We start from the raw sequence: 16,812 nt of genomic DNA, 5'->3' as shown, positions 1-16,812 counted from the left end.
CAAAACGTCAGGAGGTGTATAAAATGACTCAACGTTTTATAAAATAGTACAATGTAAAATATTTTTTCATAAACATTATTGTTAAACAAAGAGAAGTTTAGCTTTGTTCTGACCACATCCAAGTTAAATAATCCTTAAAGGAAAAACGAGGACAAAACGAAAAAGGTCTTCTACGAGGATACCAAACGGTTTCTACTAATTAGAAAATAATTACTAGCGAGGGACTACTAAAGGGTTGCTATATACGATTCTCCGCCTATATACCTGCTTAAGAATAATTTGGGATAAAGAGAATTGAAGTACGTTGTGATAACTGTAGTTAAAACGAACAAAAATAATATCATCCTTGATATTAAAATAAAATAATAAAATATTGTTTGGTCATGAATCATAATATTAATTATTTTTATCGATTATTTTTTTAACAGCAGACGTGGTTAAAATATGAGAAACGTATACAATTATTTTACATATCACTAGACAGGCTTTTGTAGGGAATAGCTTCGTAGTGAAACAATCTAGTACAATATTAGAAACAATAAAATGTAATTTAAATACCCAAAAACTACGCATGATATAATTATTGCAAAACTCTCAATACCATGGAAATATTTAAAATAAAAGTTTATAACCATTTTTACAAATTAAATCCATTTAGCTATACTCCTAAACATACGTTTAATTTTAATTTACAGTTTCGAAATATAGGGATAAACATAGCAATTAAAAATACAAATCATTCAGAAATAAGTAATATATGTCGTAAAACATTTAATAAAATCATATACAAAGATATTAATCAAATTCATAATTATAGATTTATATCGATATTATAGCTTAAAGTGTACTATTTTTCATGAAATAAAATCATAATTTTAAATAAAAATGTGTACAATTATTTTTATTTTGTAGTTTTTAAATTATTATTAATTTTAATACCATCAAATTATATGAAAACTATTGTTTATACTTTACTTAATGGAATAATATTTAAAATACAGCTATACTTAAAAAAGTTAACTCTTAATCTCTGTTGCATTACACATTTAACCTGATTTGTGTACAAGAAAAAAATATAAAAACACTATTTACTTGTCAATAAAGTATATTTCTTATGCGGGTTATGAGGGTGTTAGGTGTACATTTTTGGCGGAAGGGACAACATCTGGTAGTAAGGTAGACGAGTACACGTGGCGTTTATATGCATGAACAGGGGCAATATACTGAAATAACTATATATATATTTACATGTTTTTGATCTATACTTGGCACACACACACGCACCCCATTAAAGAACACACCTCTTGAATCGTACGCGTTTCCGGAACACGACACCCGCAACAAACACATATCCAATATCAACATTTTAGTTTATGCTAGTACTGAATCAATTGGACGTGACACATATAATGTGTTATAAAATTACTCTTTCTTTTTGAATGGTGTTATTTTCACTACAATTTAATAATTAAAAAAAAGTAGAACATTTATTATTAATTATTATAATGTATTATAGGTCTGTTTTATTTTATAAATAATGTATGACCTTTATAACTGTAAAATCTTATCTTTAGAAAAATCCCCAATTAGTAAGGTGTGTGGATAAAACAAATATTTTTTAAAAAGTCCCTTTATAATTCAAATAAATAGTAATTTTATTAAATTATTAAATGAAAAATATGTACACGAATATGAATTAGCCATTGAAATATTTTTTGAATAATTACCTTTAGAGTAACTAGCTTAAACTAAAAAGATAAGGATGCAAAAAGATATATTATAATTCAGGAAGATAAATATACTTTCATTTCCAACATGACGATGACATTACCACTATAATTCACCTGTCTGTTTTTAAACGTGTCCAACTTTAAACGTAGAAATTTAATTTCGTTTTCTACCACGCGACCTTAAAATAATTGATTAAGACTTTAAACTACAAGTTCGAAACGTAGGAAGTAACACTAATTGGTTCTCATTAAACATCCAAATGTTACTATACAAATATAATACTTAAAATGTATTTATAAACACTTGTATCATTTTAATTATTTTTTCGAGATTGTATACAATAAGACCTACGTTTTCACAATACATTATTATATATTTAATTAGTATAATGATTATATGTACACATGGATCACAAAACCACTTATTCCGTGAATATAATAAAACAGTTTAATAAATGTATAATAACTATCGGTTTCGGCCTAAGTAAAACAATTTTAAAATGATGAATAAATAAAAGATAAAAGCCAGCACAGTGGGGTCGCGGCATAGTGGCAACGGAGCATAATGATGTTGGTGTAGTCACAGGAGTGTGAAATAAAGAAAAAGATTCCATACCTTTTTAGGAGGAAAAGTTCTTTAATATTATTTTAGTTAGCCAACGTATATCGATATATTATGTATACCTAAAAAAATTTCCACACAGAACTGCAACTGTATGGCTATTTTTAAAAAAGTATCTTTAAAATTAAATGTATGTAGGGTCTTTTTAGAAATCTTTTATATGTATATATATAAAAGAATTTAATTCTTTTTTGTCGCTGTAGGTACATATACAAATGAAGGGCACAGGGGAAAAACGGTAGTTGTCACATTATAAAAATTTTAGAGTATAGCAAAAACAAAGTTCGTGAATTCCTCTACCTCTTACATAAGAATAAAAAAAATCACATTAAATGCTACTCTAATAATAAATGTATTTATTTAAACAATCTATTGACATAAATAAAAAAAAATTATTGGCATAAATTGAAAAAAAGTATTTGAAAAAAAAATTTTTCATAATGTGATTACTACCGTTTTTCTCCTTCAAATATTTAGGCTTAAAATTAAAAGTTCACATTTGGGATTTTGCCAATGCCTGTATAAAATACAATTATTGCTAAAATCAACATATGGTACACATATTTGATTACTTATGTATAATAATTAATACCGAAATCAAATTTATATTATTTTTTAACACTTTTTTTAAATATTGTTGGTAAGTGAAATAAGAAATCGTGAATCGACAAAATAGTTTAAAATATTAGAATTCGATAATAATAATATTTGAAAAGTGCAGCTCATACGAGATTAACAAAAATACTGAAGAAACTTAACAATCTTGTAATACGATATACAATACTAACAATTGAACGGTCATTAAAAATAAAAGTGCTGTTTCATGCTTAGACTACTTGCTTACGTCAGTCGAGCCTTAAATCGAGAAATAAAATGTTTGGTTATAAGGAAATGGCCTTAATGACAACCTATTGAAAAATCAAATGGTAACAGAGCAAACTACATTCTATGAAAACACGAAACAAATATATTGCTTCTTATGTAGCAGTTTCAATGAAATTTTCATCATACGAAATTATTAAATTTATTAAAAAACAAAAATAAATTAATGAAAATACAATTTTTACACTTCAGGTTAGGTAATATTAAAAGTTTTCTATAAAAAATTACGTTTTAAATCTTAGAAATTCTTTTTTTTAGCTTCGATATCATTATGGTTTTTTTTATGTATAACTCCTATGTTGTATGTTACATGTTTTATATAGGCTTTTATATGTTATACTACTGTATTAAGTATTAACTTCCAAACTTAGTTGTTCAACAAAACATATTTACAAACCAATATATCACAAATCCAGTATACAGAATAATAAAGATTGCACTAACGTTTTATAAGTTCAACATTTTTACTTCGTATAGATAAAAAATAAAATTATGTTTTCAGATTTAGTACCAACAACGTATACAATTAGGTGTTAACTAGCGTTAGGAAAAAACATAATAGAATATTATAGGATATGGGAAAACGCAAATGCTAATACCGAATGAAAAAAGAAATCGTTAAAAATCGACAATTGGAATTCCATGGAAAAATAAAGTTTTAATAAGTGTTTGGTTTAGTACTTAATACAATGTTTTTAAATCTAAAAACATTGTTTGCTGATGTGATATAGTTCTAATTTATTTTTAAACCCTATTTTTGCTAATGTACCTGAATAAAACTTTTTGTTTAATTATATTGTTTTGGTTGGAAATGTACGAAAATATTTGTTTGTTATTTCCTACTTTATCGTTTTCCCCTAAAAAGTATAACTAAAATTAAGACACATAAGGCACTGAATATTTATAGAAGGTAAAACTTGTTTCTAAACGGAGCACCGCTGTTTTTTATTTGTGGGCAAATTTGTTTTTTCTGATACTTGTATTTATTATTATTATGTATTTTTATCGTTATTATTCTTACTAACTGAAGTTCTGACCACTTCAAAAGAATTTGTTTAAAAAACAAACAATTTTGACTACATTCAGACAAGTAATACAAATCTATGCCAGATTTATATATTTTTTATAAACTATTTAAAATGTTTACAGTTATATTGCGTTCTACTATAGCGTAGGTAGATATTTTACATAATAATGTATAAAATAAAACATTTGTGGTAATTAATAAAACAAACAAAACGTTATATTATTAAAATAACAATGGGTTCCAAGAATAATAATTAGATAAGATAAAAAATAACAAATGATTTAGGGCTCATTTAAATTCAATTACGAACCGTTCTAGTTTGTTTAATATTTATAACAACGTGGTAAAAGTAAGCCAAAAGACAAAAAAAACTACCTTCACAACCTCTATAGCATGTTATATTTACAATAATTTGAGCTAATTGCATTTGTCTTTGCTTCAGTGCGGACAACTATTTTATGTCCACATGGTATCCAAGCAAATCGTTTGGAAAAAAAAAATAATTTTATTTTATAATTATTTGACTAAATTTAAATTGTAACTTTAGAGTTCCTTCTCAAAAGTAAAATCGTTAAAAACGTAAGTACATTATATTTCAATAATACTGTCATGAGCATTCATCAAGCTATCTGTAAATCCAATAAATCAAATGTTCAGCGTAACAATAGAAAAAAATATGCATTTGCGTTTTTATATGTTTTAGATTAGGTACTGTACGATTAGGTGTGCGATGTTAAAAGGATAAAAAAGATACTGTACTGACGCACAGAGGTCTGAAAACCAAAAAACGGGATTAATAATACATTTTTCAAGTTAAAGTCTTAGGTTTACCTAAGAAACTGAAATTTTCATACCTTGTTTCAAGTTACACAAACTTGTTAACATATATTTGAACTTAATTTTTTTTTCATACGTTTTTTTATGAGTAGTCATCATTGTACCAAAAATGTAATTATAGAAGTTCTAAAAAAAAATTACCTCTACAAACTAGAGGAACTCATGAAAACTATACTTTTAAAATATTTAATTATGTTGTTAATGATATTAAACGGGTATCAGTTGCAGATAATTCCAGATTGCAAAGATATCTTAATTTGAAATTATTTCAATAATCAAAAATCAAAAAAAGTTGATTATACATTATATTTTGAATTTTAGTTTTAAAGAAAACCGTCAAATAGTATAATTTAGAGGTTGCCGAGTTCAAATTCCACTTCAGATTTACAATAAATATAATACCATCTTTATAATTTTTTTTAAATAGAGGCGTGTATCTATATCATATGTATACATTTATGGTATAACACATAAATATATTATAAATCAAAAGTCTATTTTGAGTTCATCTACCCCCAAAAAAATTATAGTTTGTTGTGCAGTTTATTTTTTTTTTTTTTAACTTTGAAAAAAATTCCCTAAACCTCCTAAGTAGGTTTTCAACTATGTATTTCACAATTAAATTCAGCGATCCCATAATATGTTGTAGTTTTATGTGTCCCTAACACCCCTAAATAGGAATTCCGTATTTAAGTTCAATGGCCACTAAAACATATAATTTTACATATTTTTGTTTTTTAATAAAACAATTTGGAGATATTATTTTCGATCGTTATTTTTGAATTCTAGCCCACTGTGTGACGGTAAGTAAAATGCATATTTTTTTATAATTTTAAATGTTTTATTACTATAATAAAATCTTATCTGTTTATGCAATATGTAAAATAACAACTTTAAGTTAAAGTGAAGGTCGTCAAATCATTGAAATACATTAGTTTTAAAAGTATACGCAGTACCTACTGAGTTTCATTATTATTGCACATAATTCTATCGAGCTGGTAACTGCGCACAATGTTATATATTATATACTACATCTTTGCTCTATGGTAACAACTCCAATCCTAAGACTTTTTCTCTGAATTATGAATAGTTATCATTTACAATCCATTTGCTTACTTTGGACTGTTTACATTAAACATTTAAGTGTTAGGCACAGAAGCCGATTACGAACAAATTCGGGAATGCTCTAAACCATACAAAAATAATATACACTATACACAAGTGAAATACGTAAAAATAAGAAAATAAAACTGAAAACAAAATATACTTTCAAGAAAGCTTTCAGGACGGACTCTCAAAAATTTACCGTTAAAAACGCATACAAGTGTTACTAATATTGATGTCATAATATTGGTGTCCTGAAATTTTCCAGGTATTTTTAAAATTAAAAGCAAAGCAACTAGTCATTGAATAACAACCTACCATCGCCTATTACATTAAATGTTTAAACGGTCCAGTAGTATTTTGTACTCAATGGTTTAAATAGATTAGTGATTACAATAAGCCATTTTTTATACAAATGTGTCCTGACCATTCAAAATATATTGAAAATTCGTCATTCAGCACATCGTATCTATGATTTAATTATTAGTATGAATTTAATATTTTATCCATAACTCGTTTTGTAGCATTATTGCACATCTCACGTTCCTATCCTCAGTACTTTACTATTTCTGTGTACTTTCTGCATAAAAACTGCATCTGAACGAGAAGCTCGTTAATGTCCAGACTTCACTGCATACACCCATAATTAATATTAAAATATGGGAATGAAGTTGTAACTGCCTAGTAGAACTCAGTATAGTAACTGCTCAGACCTATAATATTTGCGCTACAAATTTCTAGTACAGCTATAGGTAGAATGGGTATATTATAAGTTCTCTACCTATAGGGACTCGTTATAAAACTAACATCATTCTATGTATAATTATATAATTGTCGTGAAATAATATCTTAATGCACATAAAACATTGTTCATATTTTATTCTTATATTTTTTAAATAGACAACAACAAACTATATCTACTATACCTATCAGTGTTTCAGCTATAAAAACTCGAGCGTGTTCGTAAAAGTAGTATCGCCGGCAAATATTTTTTCAATTAAATGTTTCTATAAAACTTATACTTTAATCTTAAACTAATTGTAAGAAGTAGATAAAATATTTATAAATAACTTTTGGACAAAGACCATATATATAAAATTACCGTTGTTTTTTTTAATTATTATTTTTACACATACAAACGATAATGTGTAATTTTGTTTATCGTATGTCAAATAAACGGTATACGATTTTAGAATTTTGAATGTATGTGAGACGAAACTCCCACAACTCACAATCTACATTAATATTATTTTACATTCAGCTCCATTCAAAATTCCTACTCAGGCTACTGCTAATGGATTCATAAATTAAGACATGACGTGTGCAACGGATCTTGTATTAACTAACAAAAGTGTAGTAGACGATTCAATTTCCAAAAGCTCTAAACACATTAGTCTTTGTACGCGATGGATAATGCATGTTCGAGAGTTCAAATGTAGAAACAATTGAAATATGACCTAACAATAGTACCAGCTAGCTAATTTTAGAAACTCAATTGAACCAATAACTAAAAAGTATTAGCAATAGATAATCAATAAAAATAAGCATTAAAAAGTCGCAAACAAAATATTTGTTGTAAACGTCTTATTTAATTTATCGAATTACTTAATACCCAATATATCGACTGCCCCAACGAAAAGAGTCGTATCTCGTTTTTTGCAACTTTTCAGGATGAACCAAACAAACATTTAAATTTAAATACTTAATTTTCAAACTGATTTGTTAAAAACAGAAGAAGAATTTAAATTTGAATGTTTGTTTGGTTCATCCTGAAAAGTTGCAAAAAACGAGATACGACCCTTTTCGTTGGGGCAGTCGATATATCTACATATTTATAAACACATCTGTATTACACATCTGTTATTATACAATTACTAAACACACTTTTGATAATAATAGTTTTTTAGGTAGATTATCAATATTTTTAGACACAATTTGAGAAATTCGGATGTGCTTACCCCACCTAGTTATGAAAATAATACTCCGGAAATTGTTTTCGTTTCACTCTTTTAGTTAGAAAGGAGAAGGATATTACAAATTACAATGTTATCGATGCTTCAACAGCCTTCTACGCATTAGCCTTTTACGCTCATAAAATTGAACATATTGTACTTTAATTTGAACGCCAAATAGTCATGAAATATAAAATAAAAGGTTTGTGATAGCCTTATGTTAACTATCAATTACAAATGGGGAGGGTCAGTTTAATTAAGGTTAGAAAAGCAATTGTTTTCAAGTAGATCTGATATAGAAACATGTTGATTATTTCTTTGAAAGTAGCAGATTAAAGCCCTATTTTATTTCAACTTATATCTGTTTGTATTTATGGTGATTAAATAAGGCTTTATACTATAAAAACTAACACGAGGGGAGTGGGACTAACCTTACCCCCTCCTCTCTGGATCTGAACTTGTATACGTATTGTTAGACGCTCACTATTTTTTAAAATATTCACACCTTGTTTTGTTTACTCTACAAAACGTTGTGTTAGCAGTTTTTGAATAGTCAATTTAAAGAAACCGCGTGTTCCCTTATGGAAAATTAAAACGATTTGACTTTATGTCTACAGTATTGTTGTAAACCGAAATAAAATTGCATTAAAAAAAAAAAAAATAATAAAAAAAAACGAACCCAAATTGTCAGCGACGATAGTCCGGTAAAACAATAGGAGTAACAACTGCACTTGAATTCGGACACACATCGTCGGATCAGTGTACACTTGAGACTATAATATTTTTGAATTGGCAGCACCGTAGACTACCGTTAAACACGGTGAAATAATTAAAGACATGATTCTTTTACAATATTTATATATATATATAAATATATTATGGTATGTTTAAACGCAAACGATGTAAAAATGTTGTTATAACCGATATTGGCCGTATCGTATTTAAAAACCTTGTACCGGGTAAAACGTCAACACGGCACACTAGCGCACGACGCGAAAGCTGCGGGGAAACTGGCCGCTGCGGTGCACACGCGGGTAGAGTCAGCCACCCCATCAGGATCTGCACAGGAAACTTCACACGACGACGCCCCAACCTCAACCCCCGCCGCACCTCATAACCACAACCACGGTCACTGATTAAACCAGCACGTCACTGCTCCCGTATTATTATTACTTCTGCCTTATCCTGTCCCCTAGCATATATTTAAACGGTCGCTATGTACATATCCTAGAATGTGTATGCATTAAAGAGTTGTCTACTACTGAACACCGGCTGGGACGAGTCATGACCGAAACATCTTATAATATATTATGTAGTTTGCTTAACCTATTTCTTACCCACAGTGAATGTTTACTGAAAAAAAGGTAACAACATTCCGTTACAAGTCCTGGCATCCAAAGACACCTTGACCAATACTTATACTTATATACTTCATAATATGATCAATGTCTGTGGGCATTAGTCCTGAACTCCTGGCACGCTTAGATCGAGTAACTCGTGTGTGTATGAGTGTGTGTGTGTGCGTGCGTAACCTTGGTATGCCATAGAAGTATTTTCAAAAATAGGTCTAGCCGACGAGTTAAATTTCAAACGAGGGTTCGCTGTCTCGTTCTAAACTATTTTTACACATTATTGAACTATAAAGCTGAAAAGAAACAATAACGCGTTTACTAATTATTTTTAAATGAGGCCGATAAAAAGAATATTAAAAAGTAAAATTGTAGATATTTTAAGTGGCTATGAAACGATGTATCGTTTTTTTTTAACTTTCATGAGAGACTGAGAAAGTATTGGTTAAACGATTGTCTTTTTTTTGTCCATACATTTATACTCTCCGTATACATTTTTTAATTATTTCTTTTGTATAATTATTTTATTCGACTGCAAAAAATAGACCACATTTGTTTTATAAATAAATTTTTATTTTTTTATTTAGCGCTTGTCCGACTATCAGATAAAAAAATCGAATTTATCTAAACATTAAATAATTGATAATAATTATTAGTTATTACTAATAATTATTGGTCAATAATCGTGACAATAATGTATTCTATTGTAGTAATTACCTATATAAACGAAGGCAATTATTTTATTATTCTGAACAAATCGTTTTCAAATAATATTAAATATTGCTTAAATAATAATATTTAGTATTTCATTTTTGTCAATATTATTCATCTCTAATGACACAAATAAAATACATGAAAATGCTTAAACACCTACTACTACGCCATCCACGAGGACAAGTATACATTAAACTAAGAAAGAGTTGGAGATAAAATAAAGAATTTTAAATTGCTTAAGAACAGTACTGTCTAGATATAATATATGTATGAAAAGATTTATCAATTCAGTTTCTAAAACTTATTAGATTTATACATTGAGACAAGATTTAATTTCTTATTTTTACTATTTTATTCATCTACAAACTATAACTTAAATCAAATATAATAGCTAACGCATTACAGTTTGAAATTTAATAAGTTATTCTCATCACTACACTTTTAAGCTTTATTAAAACTTTATGTTCATAATTTTGATAATATCCAATTGCAAAATTAAGGATAATTCTTTAGACTTTATCGTCATACATTTAAAATTGGTACAAATATACAAAACTTTTATGTAGCTGTAACACCCAAAAACTGGAGTTTTTGAAAAAAAAAATTGTTTTTTAAATTGGAAAAATGAATCTCTTTACAGAATTGAAATCGGACCACTCTAAGTAGTCGACATTTTGTCTAAAATAACGTTTAATCATTAAACAAAATTGTATAAGTTAAAAGTAATACTTAGAAGGTTTTACAAATTAATCTGTTAACAAACTGACATGATAGAAATATTTTATTAAAACCCATTTTTCATTAATTATTGCCTATACAAAACTCCTTTAAAACCCGTCCACTCTAAAGCTCCTTAATAAACTATCACTATTTAACCACAAGCAGGAGGTTACGTTCAATATATTTGTTTATCAAGTTTACTGTTTATCCGTCCGGATATTGCACTTTAACGATTACCGTCCGGTCCACTAACGGCTCGGTAAATTTTTTTACAATACATTTTTTTTTACATAATAAACGGTGTAGAAATAAATTTCAATAATGTTTTAGAACCATCCGACCATAACACACATAAAACATAGACACAGGAGCTCGGAAATACTATAAGAGAACCTTTTATGACATATAGGTCACTAAACACATTTCATCTTGTTCCTGGTCACTAGAATGAATTTCACGATACATTTATATTGCGCCTCATAAGTATTTGTTCACAAATTTACAAATGAGATAAGCATATTTTATGTATTGGTTTACAATAATATATATATATATAAATTATAGTTTTCACATTTTAACAAAATAGCATTATAGCCGTTAACTAAAATTAATTTCATACTAAAATTCGTTTTCAAAACGAATGAAGTAGACTCTCACTAAGGTCGAGATGACTTTTAGTTTGAATATTTTTCAAATAATATAATAAACTAATTTACTTTCATGAAAATCGTTTCGATAAAAATATGTTTTTCAAAAAGTTAAATTTTCATTTTTAATTATAAAAATTTTTTTCAATAGTTGTCAGACTTTTAACAAATTTAATACTCTAAGCCAACGATGCCCAGATTTTACTAAACTTTTTATTGTGTATAAACCACCTTTGAAATCCTTATTAAGTTATTTAGACACAACTTTAGTAGTCGTAATGACAAATTATTTGAAAAAATATTTTTTTTAAATAGCAATAAATGGACATCCAACAAGATTGCTTAGCCCTAATCATTACTGTTTTATGGCTGCCTGCATCTCCAAACCAATATTTAATAAATTGATACATTTTTAGTTCATTAAATTACGAATGTTTTCCGCTAATATAATGTGTACTTCGAACTCCGAGACAAGATTTAATTTCTTATTTTTACTATTTTATTCATCTACAAACTATAACTTAAATCAAATATAATAGCTAACGCATTACAGTTTGAAATTTAATAAGTTATTCTCATCACTACACTTTTAAGCTTTATTAAAACTTTATGTTCATAATTTTGATAATATCCAATTGCAAAATTAAGGATAATTCTTTAGACTTTATCGTCATACATTTAAAATTGGTACAAATATACAAAACTTTTATGTAGCTGTAACACCCAAAAACTGGAGTTTTTGAAAAAAAAATTGTTTTTTAAATTGGAAAAATGAATCTCTTTACAGAATTGAAATCGGACCACTCTAAGTAGTCGACATTTTGTCTAAAATAACGTTTAATCATTAAACAAAACTAATATAATGTGTACTTCGAACTTATTTTAATCACTAGTTTAAGTATAAAAAAATACAAACAGTGTCCCTTAGTGCGTTCCGCACACGAAATACCGTACTCTTTGAAATTTCATCCGTTCTAATAGATGCTTATGTCTCGAGGCAAATATTTTGCAAGACAAATTAGATTTCGTAAATTTTTATTTTATTTTTTTTGTAAACCAAAAACTCAAAACTGAGTTATGCTAGTGCCATGGTTATCGTAATAAAAATATAACATACAATTGTTGAAATTTGTAAAGTTCTCAAGTACTACTAAACCGATTTTGATAAAAATATACTATAATCTTCCGGTACAATAAGGAATCAAACAAAGAAGGTTTCATCAAAGTTCTCGAGATTTTTTCTGAATACAAACAAACGTTTCCTTTTTATACAACCGACCTTATATAATTGTACGATTTTTATACCACTCAAACATTATTTGGTCAACTGTTTATACCGCTTAAACATTATTTGATAAGTTTAAATACTTTCAAAACGAAAGAAATCGTGTTCACGACTTGGTTATCAAATAAACATATATTTACAAACGATTATTTTAATATAAAATAAAGTACAATTTTATAAGAAATTCCAAATTAATTTATCAATAAAATACTAGTATAACTAGTATTAGTTTAAATTATTATTAGTATAAACGTCTGTTAAATAAAATACTAATCAAATAATTATTTAAACTTCAACGCAGGCAGGAATTATATTATTATAATTGAATTTATGTTGTTAATGAGTTAAACTTTATAGTATTTTTAATTAAACTGATGGTAATTAGAATTCTATCATACAGCATACTCGTGTAGATAACTGTGAATACACTTTTGATTCGTACTTAGCTTTACTAATTTTCAGTTTGGGGTTTAAAAGTTAACTTAGTTGAATATTAAGTACTTACTGCAAACAAGTAATAACTAATTGTATGTAGAGAAACAATTTTTGCTTTGACTAATTCAATTTCTCGTGACCTGTCTTTTTGCAATAAACATTACCTTATCAAAATTATAGAACCAATGGACTGTATTAGAATGTACAGTATAGTCTCAATTTGGTAACATTCCATTTATAGATAATAATACCAGTATCGCAATATGGTTAACACAGTACTCATATATCAAATGGTTAAATAACTTTCTATTTTCAAATTAGAATTAAATTTTTTAAATACAATATTTTAAATATGAAACCTAAGACAAATAACTATACCTGCCAGTATAAATTAGCATGAATGGTATACTAAATTTATAATTATCTGAACTGAAGCAACCGCTTCATATAATAATAAAGGTGGACAGAGACGACACTAGAAAATACTTAACCTAGGCGACTCCAATTTTGCAGTATTTTAGAATGTTAATTAAATATATTCATTACAATATATTAAATATATTATATTTGTAAAAAAACGCCACCATGTAGGCATTATGCCTATTATCTATATTGACAATGTTTTGCGCTGGGCCTGAAGGCGGATGAATATTCTGTTGGAAACAGTGCTATTATATAGCTTAAATGATAATTGCTAATAAGCTAAAAGTTTAGGGGTGGGTGGTTGTTAATATTTAAACTTTTACTTTCATAAAAATGTCTATAATTTCGATTTTAAAGTGTGTGTAAAATAGAAAGCTTACAAAAATGATCAGCTAAAAAATTATAAACGACAAAAGAGTAGTCGCTTCTAACATGAGTTAGAAACACTATGTATATCTACATAGTCTACTCATAGATATATTTAATATTGATACATTTATTATACTACAAGTATAATAATACACATACTAAATAACATATATGTAATAAAGGGTGATTCATCTGGTGTAAGGAACTGACTATTAGTGAATGATTTTCCTATTTTTTTGTTTCATGCTTGAACGTATAACGAACAGATTCATAAAAATTAAAAATTAAAATGCTATTATTTGTTGTTCAATTTTTTTTATCTACATAATATTAATGAAATTAAAACCATATATTCCTATTTACAAAAATCAGATTCATACTTGTTTTACATATAAGGGATAAACATAACATTTTTCAACGTAATGAAAAATATAGTAAAATATGTACCAACAAGTATAGGAAAAAATGATTTTTTTAATATTCAAACATCAAATGGACCACCCTGTATAAATTATATAATTTATTGACATTTTTTAATTGGCATATATGACCTTGTTCAAAAATTTAATGTGTACGTTAAATATATATATTGTTATATAATTAGAATATTCTGTATTCAAATGCAAATATGAACGTATAACCTATAAAAATCATAGTTACTAACGTAACTAACTTTTTGTAAAAAAAAAAAAAAATAGGAAAACCCTTCACTAATAGTCATTTTTCTAATAATTATATATGCTTTTTGAACAATGTATGACAGTCCATTATGTTATATACGTCGAGTTATTGAATTCTTAATGAAACACCACTATCGACATGGCATTTCGAAATAAATAGGACAATATAATTTTTTGTGTATATACTTTTATAGTCCAATTATAGTTAATTGGACAAAACTTCAAACGACCGCGGTCCGTAGAATATGGAAAATGTTTTTATTTTTATTTCAGCGCTTAACGGTGGTAAAGGTACAATGTATTCCACTACTATCGTATCGCTGTGTTTTTTAATCACTTGCACATATGGAAAAATGAATAAAATCGGTAAGTTTATTTTTTACAAATCGAAAATATACAAAAATATTGGAATTTTAAAACTTAAATATTTATTTTATGTCCTTAACTTACCTAATCTAATTTTAAATAACATATTTTATTTTATTTATGGTAATATTTGCAATAACATATGCCTTTTTCGTTTTCAATTATCCCAATAACTTTTATACTACTAACAATATCTATGTATTACTATTGTTGAATGATTCCTAATTAATTTTTAATTCTAATTTATGTGTTATTATAAATTACATATAATATTAGGTATACATATTTCTGGTTGTAAAAATTACGCATTATTATTAAATGTCTCATTCCCTGTATATCCACTGGACTGCATGCCGTAGGAACCTTATTTATTACCTAATAAAGTGAACAAGTAAATGTATAGATATAATACTGATCCATGATATATAATTTCAACTTCCACTGTAAATTATTCTGCTAACCTCTCAAACAGCTGTGGATTTAGCCTTATTATAAACATAAAAAGAAACACATAATTTTATACACCCTATAATAATTGAGCATCAGTGTGAGAAATGAGTCAAAAACTATTACAAATATAACATATTTTGTTTTCTAATAAAAAGTAGCTAATTAGGAATCTAGTCCTTTTTAACCACATTCACTTATTCGCCTTATGCTACACAGTGTTAAGCTGTATTATTTGTAAACATATTCCATAGACTCTTAAGTTCATGTCATAATTTTGCTTTCAATAAACTGATTAACAAATTTAATATCTCTCAACTGACTCTGCCACCAAAAAACACACAGTATAACATTATTGCAATTACAACTAGTAAAATATTATTTACATATCGTTATATATGATACATTATTTTTAAAAGAATATGTTTTATGCGTGATGCATTACAGGCGTTATGACTCCCAGCGAGAGCGATACAAATTTTTTTCAATTGATATCTGCATCGAATAACAACGAGTTTTCATTGAAAGCAATTACTATTGATCCGCCGTCTGACGCAGCCGAAAAATGTAAGGTTTCATATTAAAATTAATTAAAAAAATTATTTTACATGTTATTTTATACTTTTTTTTAAATTGTTCTCCTCCTGTTGGTTTGTTTAGATCTCCTTATTTACAACGAAAATGTACTTATTTTATTGAAGTTAAATTAATTGGCAATTGGTAATAGTTATTTTTTTAGGAAATACAAAACAAAACAATTTCGTTGCAGGCCAGTGGCTGGAGGTAAAGCCATAGTTCATTTGGCCAATTATATAATTACAGATTCACTATTTTACAGACAAAGTATACAACATTTCCTATCATCAGTTGACTCTTGCATATTATACAAAAAAATTTCACTCTAAAAGACACATTGTGTCACACACACCTTTATATTGCTTTCCACTTCGTCGGTCGTCCAACTATGTTATATTCTGTTTATCTTCTTCAATCCTGATCCTAACTCTTAATTATTAATAATTTATCCCAAATTCTTATATTTTTCTCATTTTTGGTAAGGAAATTATCATATTTAAATAATTAATATGTGTTATTTATATTTAATATTGCAAATATTAATTATTATTATATTAGGTACCTATATCTAGTACTCGTTTAATACTCAATGGTACAACGATATTAATATTGTACAAAAGTAATTTTCTCTAAGCATTTTAACAGCA

At 27.1% G+C, this 16,812-nt stretch overlaps 1 protein-coding gene across 2 annotated transcripts in view; it reads right to left on the bottom strand.

The window, feature by feature from the left end:
* Positions 1 to 9,141, bottom strand: part of LOC126839214 (protein eva-1 homolog C) — a 94,830-nt gene extending 85,689 nt beyond the window's left edge. For both annotated transcript variants that reach the window (XM_050574361.1, XM_050574362.1), the window contains exon 1: positions 8,834 to 9,141. In XM_050574361.1, the coding sequence (XP_050430318.1) occupies positions 8,834 to 8,903 (70 nt within the window). In that variant the 5' untranslated portion in view covers positions 8,904 to 9,141. The remainder of the gene's footprint in view (positions 1 to 8,833) is intronic.
* Between the last annotated feature and the right edge of the window lie 7,671 nt (positions 9,142 to 16,812).

Source organism: Adelges cooleyi, unplaced genomic scaffold, assembly GCF_023614345.1.
Source record: "Adelges cooleyi isolate 19-005CV unplaced genomic scaffold, UGA_ACOO_1.1 ACOO_flye_CR_arks_rails_tigmint_CR_PRNA_30, whole genome shotgun sequence".
Classification (NCBI taxonomy): domain Eukaryota; kingdom Metazoa; phylum Arthropoda; class Insecta; order Hemiptera; family Adelgidae; genus Adelges; species Adelges cooleyi.
This window is presented reverse-complemented; position numbering and strand designations above follow the sequence as displayed.